The 15,324-nt window shown below is 34.4% G+C and overlaps 1 protein-coding gene across 1 annotated transcript in view; it reads right to left on the bottom strand.

Annotated features, from left to right (window-relative positions):
- ANOS1 (anosmin 1) overlaps positions 1 to 15,324 on the bottom strand; it is a 108,455-nt gene that overhangs the window by 32,906 nt on the left and 60,225 nt on the right. The window contains exons 3-4 of the mRNA XM_032226105.1: positions 5,434 to 5,496; positions 3,398 to 3,620 (exon numbers count right to left, since the gene is read on the bottom strand). Coding sequence (XP_032081996.1) covers positions 3,398 to 3,620; positions 5,434 to 5,496 — 286 coding nt within the window. The remainder of the gene's footprint in view (positions 1 to 3,397; positions 3,621 to 5,433; positions 5,497 to 15,324) is intronic.

Raw genomic sequence — 15,324 nt, 5'->3', positions numbered from 1 at the left:
TCAAGACATAATAAATAGTGCTCACGATAATTTTTAAAAATCCTATTTCATGGTCTAAGACACAAACTGTCTCCAAAGAAGCTGCTGCAAATGAACGAATAGAATGTCAGCATGGAGAGATACCAAGCCAGGAATCATTATGGTTTCATTTGATGTCACACCACTCTTTATACCCATAGAACCAGAAATAGCAAAAGAATCCACAGCAGCAGTATTCTATGATACACCTGAGATAGGCAAATACACTAAGATCAAAATATCCAGAATCATAGACTTCATCAACCTCTGCCATTAACTACTTTCAGTTTAATAAACAGGTGCACACAAAAAAAAACCTTACCACCATTCTCAGAACTCAAAGCAAAGACTGTAATGCAGGGTGTAGAAACTATAGAACATTCATATAATCAAAAGCATGGATCCATTATGTGGACAATACCTTTGTCATAATAAAGGGACAAGTATACTATATATGAAATGAAAACATCTTCAAAAGAATAACATTCACAAGAGAATGAGAAAATAACACACTACCTTTCCTGAATATCTATACTAGCAGAGGAAATTACAGCAAACTAGAAATACAAGTGTACCCAAAATGACGATGTTAAGTGCTCATTACCAAAATAATAACCAGCCTCCATAAAAGGAGCTGTATAAGTAGATTACTCAGAGAAATATAAATATACTAAGCAATCCTGAACACCAGAAAAAAGAAATACACTGCATATATGAAATATTCCAACGAAATTACACTCACACAATTTTATCAAAAAGTGTCTGACCAGTCAACCCACTACAATATAACCAATGCAAGCAATGAAATATATAAAATTAGTATACATAAAAAAGATCTCAGAAATATCAGACTATTACAATATACAGCATTACCATAACACACAAATGAACTAAAGTTATCCAAAACATCAAAAGACCAGGAGCCAAGAAGGAAAAAGAGTAGTCATCTGTCACATATAATGTAAGAACTGTAAGTTACTAGTAGGGCATACAGGCAGAATAGCACATCCATGTTAAAAACACACGATGAAACTCTGTAATTTCATAACACATGGACATATTCAATCATAGTTTCAACTGGGCAACAGTAAGCATCCTAGACCAAGCTAAATACAAAATGCTAGGATATTCCTAGAAGATTGGCATTCAGATAAATCAGCCATCAACAGACATGCAGAATCTATTTACAAGTCAGTAGGGTCATTCTGGATTCTACATTTTCTTATTAAGAGCTTCTTTCTGAAGGACAAGTGAGTGATCACACAGTTTCACTTTGACTGGATAAGTCCTACTGCATCTGGGTTTGCCACCCAGCCATCAATCTTCACTATTTTCTCTACCTGGAACTCTCCATCATTCATGGTTTTTTAGTTATTGTTGGGGAGGAATGTTCAGTTAAATTGTTCAATCTACCACAGTAAAATAGTCATTAATTATAGAGTGACCTATTTCCACTAAACCTAAGAATGAGATCTTGATTTCAAATAGCTTTCTGGATCTTCAATTCAAATTATTTTTTAAAAAATAATTTGATTAAACTAACTATACATGAGATTTTTTTATTTGATGTGCTACTTCTTTGAAATATACAGCAAATTCATTATTCTATTAAAATGTCTATGATGCCAATTAAATTTTATTTTTAAATTTTATAACCATTTAATTTTTTTTTAAATGAAGGAATTTATGAACTGTAGGTATTATATACTATAGTTCTTATATCAGTTTGGTTTTATGGCTTTATGACTAGAAGTTATATTCTATAAATAATATATAATATTTTTGTCACAATTTTGAACCATGTTGCCCTTTAGGCAATATTTGCTTAAAGGAAACATTTTGCCTCCTTGAAGCCATACCTCATTTGTCAAAAAAAGACACTTAACATCTTCAAAGTCTCATCCCATTGGAAATGAAACTATAAAACCTATTCCTTGTTTGAGATGTTTGAATAACTCTAGAAAATGCTATAAGGCATTCACTGGGAAGTGCCCTATGTCTCCTGATCTATTTGTAAAAGCCATAATAGGCTTCTAAACAGGTATTATGTCTATTCTGAGGCCTCTTTGACTTTGGCAAAGATTGCTGGAGAAGGCTGAGAAAAAAGTGTTGCCTTGCTGTTTTTTCTATATTTTCTAGCAGCACTCATTAGAGTCAGAAGATGATGTTTCTACTGTTCTTAGAAGTTGCACAAAAAAAGCTGATTGTATAGACCAGTTGTTTTCAAAGTCTAATTCAGATTAAAAAATGTCTCCAAAGTTCATTTTATTAATTTACATGAGTCAAACCATGCAGAATCTTAGTACAAGTATTCTGCTTAGTCGTTTAACATAAAACTTTCCAACCAAAAATGAAGAAAGGGAAGAGCTACATATTTAGATTCAGTAAAGAGTTAGGTAAGATCCAATTAATATTCACTTCTAAAATTGCAATCCTAAGAGTTAGAAAAAGAAAATGTAAGAGTAACATTTGAGTATACACATACACAATTCATACTTGTTTAATAGTCAACAACCTAAAGAAACCTATTGAGAAAATATGAAGAATTGTGAATGTCATCATTTACAGTAATTCTTTTTTTAAAAACATATATTTTTTATTTCCATTTCATAACATACAATCACATGTATACTATACATAGCCAATATCATATAGTATTAAATAATGATTACATCAGTTCCTCTTGTCCTCAATGCCCCAAAAAGATTAACACCCATTATTAGCTCTTCTACTCTCCACACACCTCCCTCTTCCACCTCTCTCCTACTTCCTATCTTCCCTCCCTCTTCCTTTCCCACTCCACTTCCCCTTCCTTTCTCCTTCTCCTCCCTCTACATTCCACTCCTCCTTATCCTCATCCTCCTCATCTTCCCCCCTTACTCTCTCTCCTATCCCTCCCTTCCACCTTTCTTCTCCCTTCTGCTTCCCACTCTTCCTTTCATTAGTGTATTTCCATTTCCATACTACTCTATTTCCTCTTCCTTTCTCCTTCTACTCTCTCCCCTTACCACTCCTCCTTATACACCTCATCTTCCCCCTTCATCCTCTCTCCTATCCCTCTCTACAGTAATTCTTCACTTCTATACTGTAAGCATATTTTTAAAAATGATTAAATGTTTCATCATCCCAGGATGAATTCTCCCTATCCATTTTAATACAACTTTATCACAATGCTAATTGTTAACACAAACTATTATACACTCCTCACTTGAATTTTTAACTGGCATCAGACCTGAAATTTGTTTTCAATTAAAATCTAACCTTGGCTTGACTTGGCATCACAACCCAAGAACAATGTGGGAATGTTGGCATACTTAAATGAAGTGGAGTGTGGGACACACACACTTTTTCTCTAGTCCCTTCTAATAATAAACTCTACCTTTATAAAGATTTTTGGGCACTTGACATGTATGTCCACATCCATTGGAACAGCACTTTTTCACCCCAGAACATTCATTGTCAGCCTCACAACTTTCAACACAGGCAGCTGCAAAGCCACTGGCCTTCTCAGGTGCTGGGCAATCTCCTTGCTTCACTGACAGGATGTATTTCAGGAACTCACAGCTAGTTAGACATTCATAGTTCTTCCTGGGGAAAAGAGGCTAAAAGAAAAATAAGAAAATGGGGGGAAAATTCACAGTGAAATGTGTTGGTTTCCTTTCCAGGGAATTCTTAACTTTCTTTCTTATTGACCACTTCTTCCTTCAGAGGATAAGAAAATGTATGACTTTAAAGCATCAATGCATTATGTCCTTGATATGATGTAAACAATTACAGATGATATGACTGAAGGAGTAGAAACAGCTGAAACACTAGATGAAACTGACTGTGCAATAATGAATTCCTTCATTTGGAGACAAATGCACTCAAATGTATCATTTGGACTTAAAAATATGGATTTTTTCCCAAAAAAAGAAAAGAGTCAATGGAATCATTGCTTAATCAAAATAGTAAAATGCTAGCAGATAACATATAAATGGCAAAAGTACTTAATCCCTATTTTGCCTCATGTCATCAAGTAGTGGGTATGTGTTACATCAAACAATTTTGTAGAAAAGATGAAGTGCAGAATCAATGCTTGAAATTGATACACACTTGGTCAGGGCACTCATTTAATTTGAATGTTTAAAACTGCAGCCTGTATATTTGCATTTTTGGGTACTAAAGGAACTATCACGGTGTTTTCATCTATACTTCCAACAAAAGGGCAACATCCAATGAGGGAGCAAAAGATTTGAGAAACAAACCACTGGCTTAAAAACTGGTGTCATTAAGAGAACTTCAGAAGTCCCAGAAGTCTGATTTTCGGGTCGTGCATGCATGCATGGGAGGGAGGGGGTCATGCACATATGGAGTGGGCAGGGGGGTGCAGTGCACCCTCTCAGCCCATTTTTGCTCCCATGAGGCTGCAGTGAGGCCTACTAAGCCCAAAATAGGACATGGGAGGGTCGCACGTGCATGCGCACGTGCATGCATTATATTATGGATGCAGGCAGGAAGTGCACATGCACATGCACTACTTTTGTGTAGTTGACATGCAACTACAAAAAGGTTAGCCATCACTGGCCTAGAGCATTCATTGGTTATTCTAGATGTTATTATAATTATAAAATAATAAAGTGTGATATAGAAAGTATGACAATTAGATAAAATCATAACTGGATCAAAACTGGTACTCAACTGGTACTCAATCAAACTAGACTGCTCATCAAACTAGACACAGGCATGAAGGCACATCTTATACTCAAGGCATATATTAATAACTTGCATGAAAGAAAGAATGTTTATAAATCTATATATCTTACAAATATAAATGAAATAACTAAGCACATAAAAATGCAAGCAAACTTCAAAATTGCCTTGAACATTAGAAGCAGTTTTCAAAACATGGGTCATGACCCACCCAGGGCCCCATGGGAAACTAGGCAGAGGATGCAAATATTTCTAATATTGAACACACACAGGCAAAAGTGCTGTCAACACTTCTTCTGCTTGCGAGATGCCAACACTTGCTTTTTGAGGATAAGTCCAGCATGGACTTTTACAGGCTAAATGGGTAACAAAGCTCAGAGCAAATTTGAGAAATGGCTAAACTGATGCATCTAGCTGTTAAAAAGTTGTTTAAAATGACTTATTTAGTTTTAGTCACAGGAAGCTAACATGAATTCATTTACTATTTTAGGTTAGGATTCCCAAATTGTGAATCGTGACTTGCTAGAAGTCAACAGCAAATCTGAGGAATTGCATATATAAATGTGGATTGCTGCCTAAAGTTGCAACTGGCTTTTTTAAGCAAAGGTATTGACAAGGCTACTTACATTTTGTGCAGACTAAATAACTTCAGTCAACTTTTCCTTATAGCATGAATAAAATATGCACAAGTGACTCTATGAAATTTTTTCACAATTAACATACCTCACAAAAATTTTGGCAATGGTTTTTCTTCAGATACCAGGACTCTTTGCAAGGTTCCAAACACTGAAAAGAATAATTTGAAAGCATGTCAGAGAATAAATGAGATATCTATTTCTTTAATCAAGATAGGAATTTAAAACATTGCTTTTGAAAAAACAAGAACTGTATTAGTGCAGAAAAATGAACATATAATGTATTCTGAAAGAATAATAGCATAGCTAATTGGCTTCAGCATGGAAAATTTCAACTAAATTACCATTTTGATGTTTCTTATTTATAATAGCATTTATTTCTTTTTCTTGTGCTCCATAAATATGATCAACATCTCATCAGTGACTTGTGATATCAAAAAGTTTAGAAAAGCTTCTTTTTCTGCAATGGCAGTAGATGAGTTGATTTAAAAGATTTGTTTATCAATTCTCTTTAAAGTGGCTGTGGATCAAGCATTTATCATTCATGAATTATAATAGAATACAATTCTGATTCTACCATGTGTGATTCCTTGTCCAAAAACCTGGCTTAAACAATATTAATGGCAAACTGAGTTTACTTTATTGATTAGCCCTTGATTGAGCCATATCAAAGTTTAATGGCAAACTGATGAGGTTCCTGCCCATCATCTCCTCTAACTTTTGATTGTGATGATTGCAACCAACCTGATGTCTCTTTTTGAGGAAAGGGGAGATAGAGGGAACAAGACAAATGGACACATTTCCAAACAGTAGAATTACCTATGACATTTTAGAATTTTTAGAAATGAATTCCTTGGCTCTACTTTATATTATGATTAGATTCTGTTATATTTTATTATTGTAATAGTTTTCCATTTATTTTAAATTTTAAAAAGCCAAAAAAGAAGTAAATGAAATGGATCATGTTTCCTGGCTCATGACAATAGACCTTCTGTTGGTGACATTGGCACCTACAGATGCTATGTTGGGAACTTAGAAGTCACAGACAAAAAAGCTCCGTAGATTTTTGATTGTAGTAAAACCTTAATCATGCATGATTCTATCTTATGTAATGTCCACAGGAAAGTATTTCCCTGCAAAATATTGAGACTATCATTTAAGCAATCTTTCATGATTCTATTCAGATGTTAAGACTAATTAAATCATGGGAATAGAAACAATTTGTCATGCAAACATAAGGGTTAAGTAACAGTGCAACCTCATTATCCTCTGTTTTGAATGAATTGTACTTTAAACTGATGTGTATAATCTCCAGGTCTACATTTTTTAAAATCTGAATACTATTAAAACGCTTTTGTTTGGAACTAGGTGAAATGGTGCATCATAGGGCAAAACCTTTCTAACCAAGATATCTGAAATCGGCTAACTTACAGAATATTAGTACCCATAACTTCTGAGGTAATTAAATTTAGGAAAATTGTGGTTATTTTTGCACTGCCAGGCTGCTGCAACATTAGTGCCACTGCTATGCTTTCACAATCAGATGTGGTCACATGATCCTTATTTTCAATATTCCCTGACAGTTTCTACAAGTCTCTGGGAACTTGAACCATATTCCCTCACTCTTCCCATACCTGGCAGAAACACTTTCCTACTGCCAGGGAAAGGAAGGAAGAAGAGGGAGGGAGGGAGGGAGGGAGGGAGGGAGGGAGGGAGGGAGGAAAGGAAGTTTTTCAAGGAAATTTGGCTTATCTAGACTTGAACAAGAAGAAGAAAAATTAAAGAAAACTTCTTACAAGTTTTATAGATTCTCATGCATAACCTTATTAAGACAATAAAATTGAATATTTTTGTATGGTTTCCACTATACACAATCCGAAACAGGGAAGAGAAAGATTGTCTAACCATTACCAGGCTTCTCTTTTTAGCTTTTCACTTTCTTCCTAGCAATCCACATTGACAGATTCAGCATTACTAAACAGCAAGAGCTATAGGGCTTTTCACTTTAATTTCACGCTTTAATAAGATACAGTGGTTGTTTCACTAAGGGACTGAAAGCTTTTCTTTGTAAGATCTATTTGATGGTCAAGTTAAGTATCACATTCTGGCAATGGGCATCTGTTCTCCAAGGAGAAATGGTAGTGAGAAATGAAAAACACAGGGAAGAAAGATGTGGAAACTTTTCAAAAGTCATCTTCCTCATTAAAGAAATTAGGCCTATTCAGGTCTCTTTCAATGCAAGTGAAGTGCAAATCAAATTAGCTTCTCATTGGTGAGCTGACAGATTATTTAAGGTTTACTATATAATGGGGTCAGCTGTTTATTCTAATCACATTCAGCACTAAACTATTTACTGTTAATGACCCCTATTGTTACACCGTATCAAAGCAAGTATGGGTATAACATGATTTCCTGCCAGAAGATTCCAAACTTAAAGTTCTTCAATTCCTCCAATATGAACAAAACTGTAAAAAAAAATCTGGTGTTTCCAGAATTTCTTGTATTGTACAGAACCAAAGTAACTTTGCACTCTTCATTACTATAAAGTCAATACTCTCGGATTACATAGAGCACATCTACGAAATAGTAAGAGGTAGGATGGTTATCATAAGATATTCAAACCACTTTCACATTGATTTGTGAAAGTGGAAATTTCTGAAAGTGGAAATCGATAATCACACACAGAGCTCAATTTAGATTGCCAAGACTGGCACATATTTAGGTGGAGCTTTTTTGAGACAGCTTACAAGCAATTTACTGTAATTTTCTTATATGTAACATAATCTTCAAAAGCCAACCAGCTATTGTGGAAGGTTGGCCTAACTCCCACAAAGCACAGGATTTATGTCCATATGATAGAGACCACAAGAAGATAATAAAGGGATTTCCCCCCTTAAATTCATGACTGATTATGTAAAGAGGGTTGCTCATTAAGATTGTCATTAATATTTAGAATATGGTGATGAAATAAATTTAATTCCAGACATCAGGGGACAAATTATTCCAACAGGATAGTTTTTTTCTACTACTTGTTTTGAGCATGTCCTTTAAAAACATTTTCATCCCAAAACCCAAAATATTTTATTTTAAAGACGTATATTGAATTTAATAGGATGAAGTAAAACTCTATCCATTTACATAGAAAATTCAGGCAGAAGGTGCGGAATATTCCTTTTTTTCTTTTATTTTACTGATAGCATATTCTGATTTTATAATCAGATAATCTGACTTTATAATAGCAATGTATTAAAAACTGAATCCTTATACTCGGAAAAGAATATTTTCACTGTAAATTCAGATATAGATATAAATACAGTATTATAGATATAGATATATACAGAGACATAGAGATGTAGAGACATAGATATAGATATATAGAGGCTAAAGGGGCTCTTTATTCCTATTTATTCCTATTTTAATAGTTCAGCATAGCATTGCATTTATTCTTGGCTATTACTTATTACTTATTGCTTGAAAGAACAGGGAAAAGCCAAGGATCTTGATTCTAATCTGGTTTAGTCCTGTGCTGGCTACAGAATTTTAGCCAGGAATCTTGTAGTCTACCTGAAAATGCCAGAGATTAAATTTTGGTCTTTTCGCACACAAATACAGCAACAAATGTTTGCTTTTAATTGACTGGCTCAGCAATGTCAGAAACAGGATCTATAGCTGTTGCATTCAGTTTATCAGTCCACTCAAAGCAGTTACAAGATAAACTATGTAACAGCTGTCTACTTATTTGCATTAAGACAAAGACAGTTTGTAAAATCTTTGTTGTAGAGGAAATTATATTCCAAGCACATTTACAAACAAACCAGTTGTTCAGATAATCAATATTTAAGCTCTAATAAAAGCTGTATCTGACAACCACTCTATTTGTATGATATAATTCCCAATTTATCTGCATAACTGTCATACATTTTATAGCAATCAAGCCAAGTTTTTGTTTAAAAAAAAATACACAGGTTGCTCAATCTAAAACTGTTAATTATTTACATAGACTCAAAATTAGTATTCACAGTCTGCTTTTCACTAACAAGAAGCTTTCAAGCTGCAATACTTTGTAATTCAAAAAAGACAGTCTGGTCAATAGACTGAGCATGTGAAACATGTTTTCCACTTAAAAAGTCCAAGACCCGTTGAGTGCATAAAGTATTGGCTTTCGTGTTCTTTCAGTTAGTGAAAAATAATTACAATGGATGTGCAATATGTGAGAAATTGATTGCTTCTGTGGCAGCAAATTCATGTATCTTAATCAAATAAGATCACATTTATTGAAGCTATATTGAAAATTGAATTAGTGTTTTAAACATTCAATATATAAACTGCACATATTAAGATTTTTTTCCAGTGTAATTTTAGTCTTAGAATTTACTATTTTACCAATTTCTTTGAAGAAATAACTGAAGCAATTGAAAAAGCTAGTTTCCAAAGCAGTGTAGTATTTATTATGCAATTACACAGAGATTATCTTTAATAAGATGGAGTTGCATGTGGATGTAATATTTTAAAAACATGGTTGAATTAGCAGAAATTCACTCACATGACTCTGAATCCAAGATTGATTTTTTATTTCAATAAAAGTTGTCCCATACATACTGCCAAAATAGAGAGATAAAGGGAAAGCATTCTAAATCTGAAGAGACTTTTATATATACACAATACAGGTAGTCCTTGAGTTATGAATGTAATGGAGCCTGCCAATTGCCATTGGAGTGAATCAGATAAAATGAACATCAAAACTCCCTGCTTTTCCCACACATTCGCTAATCAAATAGACAGATTATTAAGTGCACATGAGGTATATCAAGGTGAGAAGACCATGGGAGGCCTAGTAATGGAACATGCCACCTGCTTAAGACCATCCAAGGCCTACCCACTGAGATACCTCATGCTCCCCACAATTGCTTTCCCCCATCCTGCCGTGATGGGATGCTTACTTTGTGAAGCTCTAGCAAGCTGTCTCCTCTCCAGCCTCTCTGCCATGCAAGATCATGGCCCTCAGAAGCTTCCAATTTCCACGCAAAAAGTTTGCAAGCCAATAGAATGCTTTGAGGCAGCACAATTTCGCTCCCTCAAAGCATCCCGTCAGCTTACAAATGTTTTGTGTGGAGTCAGGAAGCTTCTGGGGGTCATGATCTTGTTGTCTGAAGTCCTGCGAGATCATGGCCCCCAGAAGCTTCCAGTCTCCACACAAAACATTTACAAACCAATGAGATGCTGGAAGTGAAATTGTCCCACTCTCAAAGAAACCACGGCAGAGAGGATGCAGATCTTCACAAGGTAGGTGAATTCAGGGTGGCATGATAGGATGGGGGAAGCAATTGTGGAGACCCAGCTTGGGGGGGGGGGGATAGCAGGGTGAATGTTGCAGTACGTCTGCAATTGTTTGTAAGAGTGAATGACTGTTGTGGTGCTGCAACATTTGTAATTTTGGGACAGTGACACTAATATTTGGGGGGGGGGTTATTGTGTAACTTTGAACAGTCACTAAGTGAACTGTCGTAACTTGAGGATTACCTCTATAAGAATAGAATATTTGGCAGCTAAGATATATAGTATCTCCATACAAAATGTTTCTCTATAGGTTTGTTCTTGTTCCATGCTTCTACAAAATACAATCTAAGCATATTGGAAACCTAAATGCAACTATTTCCTCTTAAAAGTTGAGAGCTGTTGGGAATTGAGCAGAATGCAAATTTGATAAATTATTATTATGACAACATTTTATTGTATGTCCCTCTTGTTTTAAAAACCACAAACTAGACCAGTAGAATGGATCATATTTTATACTCCCAAAGATCATTTTATACACACATGTATATGATTCCTTATTTCACATCCAAGCTGATAAAAATTTCTAAGAGTTCTTATATTGTTTTATAAAAAGTATTGTTTTATCATGTTTTAGCATCTCTGTAATAGTTCAAAATGATAGCTCTCTACTGTAACCATAGCTAAAGAATTAAAGTGTTTATTGTACACTTATAGACTGGATTACTGTAACTCCCAGTTCATTAATTAAAACAGTCACTTCCACATACTTAACCCACTAAAATTATCACACTAATTTTATTATGACTATATATTAACTCTTGAAAATCTAAGGTAACTCTTGTCACCTTTAACCGATCATTGCCAGTGCAAAGAAAGAGAAATAAAAATTAATGAAATGTTACCTTGTTAAGATATGCAGGGCAGGGCAGGGCAACTAAGTTCACATGGCTCTAAAGACTTTTGACGGAAGGATAATGCAGAAAGAAAAAGGTGATCTGCAAAGAAAGTCCAGCCAAAGAAGCCTGAAAAACTCCAAGACTAACAACCATCACGAGTTGAATTCCAGAAATATTTCTACTGGATGACCTAAAAATTCTCTGAACTACTTTATGACCCTTCACAAACTCACCAATTGACTTGTAATGTAAATTAGGCTAGACATGCAAACTCAACCCTTTAGATATTTGCACATGAAATATAAAGTACTGGAACTTACATTGGGATCCTGTGCATCACTGTGGTTAGGAATAAATGCCTATGTGGGTAGAATGACCAGGTAATTACTAGTAAATCTACTACACAGAAGATAAGCGCCTCTTTTACAAGACATCAGAAAGGTAAAGAATCCATAAATTAAAACATACGGTTTAATAACCAGTAGAAATGAGGTAGAAAAATCTTGCATAAAAACAAGTTCTTTTCTCTAGATAAATTACTTTGCGATTTCCATAACAAAGCAGCATAATCAATTTAGTATTTACATTTTTCCTCCATATAGTTAAGACACATAAAAAAGCTTTAAGTCTTGAAGGATTTGAATGAGTTAAATTTCTAGAGTGTATCCAAGTGGCACCCTTTGACTTTACAAATGAACAGGGAAAATATTATATATTGTGGGATTTCGTTGGTCCTTAAAAAGTTGTTTCAGAAGAATCTGTGGGATACATCTTGGTATGCTGAAACATTATGAAATTGCCTTATGAGATTGAAATAAAAAAGGAGTCAGACAGGGATGCCCCCTCTCTCCTTTGCTGTTTATATTAACTTTGGAAATTTTATTAAATGAAATTCGGAAGGACCAGGGAATAAAAGGTCTAAGACTCAAAAATGAAGAATATAAGGTCCAAGCCTATGCTGATGATTTAGCATTTGTTCTAGAGGATCCATTAGAATCCAGCCTGAAATTAATTCAAAAATTAGAAGAATATGGCAAAGTAGCAGGACTAAAGATCAATAAAGAAAAAACAAAAATGGTAACCAAGAACATGACAAAAAAAGCAAGAAGAGAAACTGGAAGTAGCAACCAGAATGCAAATAACTAAGAAAGTGATATACTTGGGAATCTGGGTGTCAGCAAAATGTTCCACAATTAAAGACGATAATGATAGTGATACAAATTAAGATTTAGAAAATTGGAAAAATATTCAGCTCTCACTCATGGGACATATAGCAACAATTAAAATGAATATTTTACCAAGAATCTTACTCCTGTTGCAAGCCGCACCTATTAATCCGGATAAAAATTCTTTCAAGAATTAAACAAAATAACTGCTAGGTTCATTTGGCAGGGACAAAAAGTGAGGATTAAACTAAAGTCAATGCAAGACAGCAAGGAGAGAGGAGATTTAGCATTACCAAATTGGGATTTATATGCATCAGCAGTAACAATAACATGGGTGAAAGATTGGATAGAGCTAAAGAATAAAAGAATTTTGACCTTAGAAGGCCATGATTTGCAAGCTGGCTGGAATACATTCCTATGGGATGATAAAAATAAAACGCACAAATACTTTCAAAATCATTTAATTAGAAGAGTGTTATTGCAAAAATGGCTCAAAATAAAAAAAAATCCACTATGTGAAAATCCCGAATTGGCTATCACCAACAGAAAGGACGACCCATCCAAATTTTATAGATTTGAACAAAATGCTAAGATACAGAGATTTAATTGACAGACAGGGAAATTTAAAAATTGGTAGAACAGAACATGAAAATTGGCTAACTTATCTCCAAATCAAAATTAAATTGATTTGATTTTAATTGATTTGATTGATTTATTCGGTTTGTATGCCGCCCTATTCCCGAGAGACTCAGGGCGGCTAACAATCAAAGAGGGAAGGGGAATACAAAATAAAAAAATAAAAAAGACAAACACATAGTAAAAAACAACAGCAGTCATACCCTTAAGTGGGGCTAAGAGATTCAGAGGCCCCAGGCCTGCCGGAACAGCCAGGTCTTAATGGCTTTGCGGAAAGCCGGAAGGGTGGTGAGGGTCCGGATCTCAACGGGGAGATCATTCCAGAGGGCCGGAGCAGCCACAGAGAAGACCCTCCCCCGGGGAGTTGCCAGCCGACACTGGCCAGCAGATGGAATTCAGAGGATGCCTAATCTGTGGGATCTAATAGGTCTATGGGAGGTAATTGGCAATAATGATACTAATTATATGACATTGAAACAGAACCACACAAATTGGATAAAATTATTCAAAGCGCAGATAGAAAGATGATAGGGAGAATATATAAATTTCTCCTGAAGTATAAAATGGAAGAGGAAATTGTGAAAGAACAAATGATAAAATGGGCACAGAACTTTGGCTATAATATTGAATTAGACAAATGGGAAAAATTTTGGGGAACAAACTTAAAAATGACATTATCGATTGCATACAAGGAAAACCAGTACAAAATGTTTTACAGATGGCACCTGGCACCAACAAGGTTAGCTAAAATCTTAACAAATACCTCCCCAAAATGTTGGAAATATGAATCAATACACGGAACATATTAACATTTATGGTGGACCTGTGAGGAGGCTAATTTTTTGGAGAAAAGGATTAAAAATTGGCTGGAGGCAATAACAGGGGTTAAAATAGAATGGAAACCTGAAGTTTTTTTATTAGGAATAATTTCTGCGAAATACAAAAAGGAAATCCAGTATTTAATATTACATATAATTACGGCGACAAGGATTGCCTTTGCCCAGAAATGGAAAAACAAATTAACTCCAAGTGAAGATGAAATAATAAGAAATGTTATGGATTGTGCTGAAATGGACAAACTAACTAAAGAAATCCAGGGAAAAGAAGAATCAGAATTCTACCAGATATGGGATAAATGGTATAGGTGAATGGAGGAAAGAAACAAGAATCAATGAAGGAATATAACAAAACTCAAAAATAATAGTTATGAGTAAAATAAGAGGGTTAAGAATGGTGAAATCCCAATGAAATACAATAGAAGGGGAAATAATATAAGGTGATAATTGCTATTAGAAAGAACAGGAAGCCCCTGTTCGTATTGTATTGTGCAAATGTGGTGTACGTCTAAGCTTTGTGTGTGTATATTTTACATGTTTGTTAATAAAAATAATTTTAAAAAAAGAAATTGCCTTTTTCTGTATTACAGTAAGAATTAAATTCTATCAGCACAACACAGAATAAAGCAATATAACATCTAATATTATCTTATTAATCTAATAATCAGAATATATTTTATGCACATAATCTAAATAAATAATTAGCATAGATTAACCATTGCAGCATTTTCACTGTTATTTTCTTTTCAGATTTTTAAAACCAAACGTCTGCTTGGCATTCACAATTGGAAAAACAGTAAAAATCTATCAAACCAAGATCAATTCTGAAGTTCTTATTCTGGCTGCATAGTTTCTGTTATACTGTTATGTATATGAAATTTCCATTTTTAGAAAGTTTTCAAACAACATTTATAAGCAACTAAATGCTTCCAGCTGCTGTTCCAAATAAAGCAGAAGCCAGATTTGCATCATAGATATTTGTTGAGCAAACAAACATTTGATCCAATATTTGGCCTCTATTTTGCTCTACACTTTGAATATGAGGGAAATATGCAATTAATCATATAAGTAAATAAAATTTGTTTTTATTAAGCAAACAAATGAACCATTATAAAGCAAATTAAGCAAACAATTACCATGCTGTAGCATTTTTGAAATTTTGTTTTCA

Source organism: Thamnophis elegans, chromosome 11 (genome assembly GCF_009769535.1).
Source record: "Thamnophis elegans isolate rThaEle1 chromosome 11, rThaEle1.pri, whole genome shotgun sequence".
Classification (NCBI taxonomy): domain Eukaryota; kingdom Metazoa; phylum Chordata; class Lepidosauria; order Squamata; family Colubridae; genus Thamnophis; species Thamnophis elegans.
Note: the sequence above shows the minus strand (reverse complement) of the source record. Positions and strands in the feature narration are given on the sequence as shown.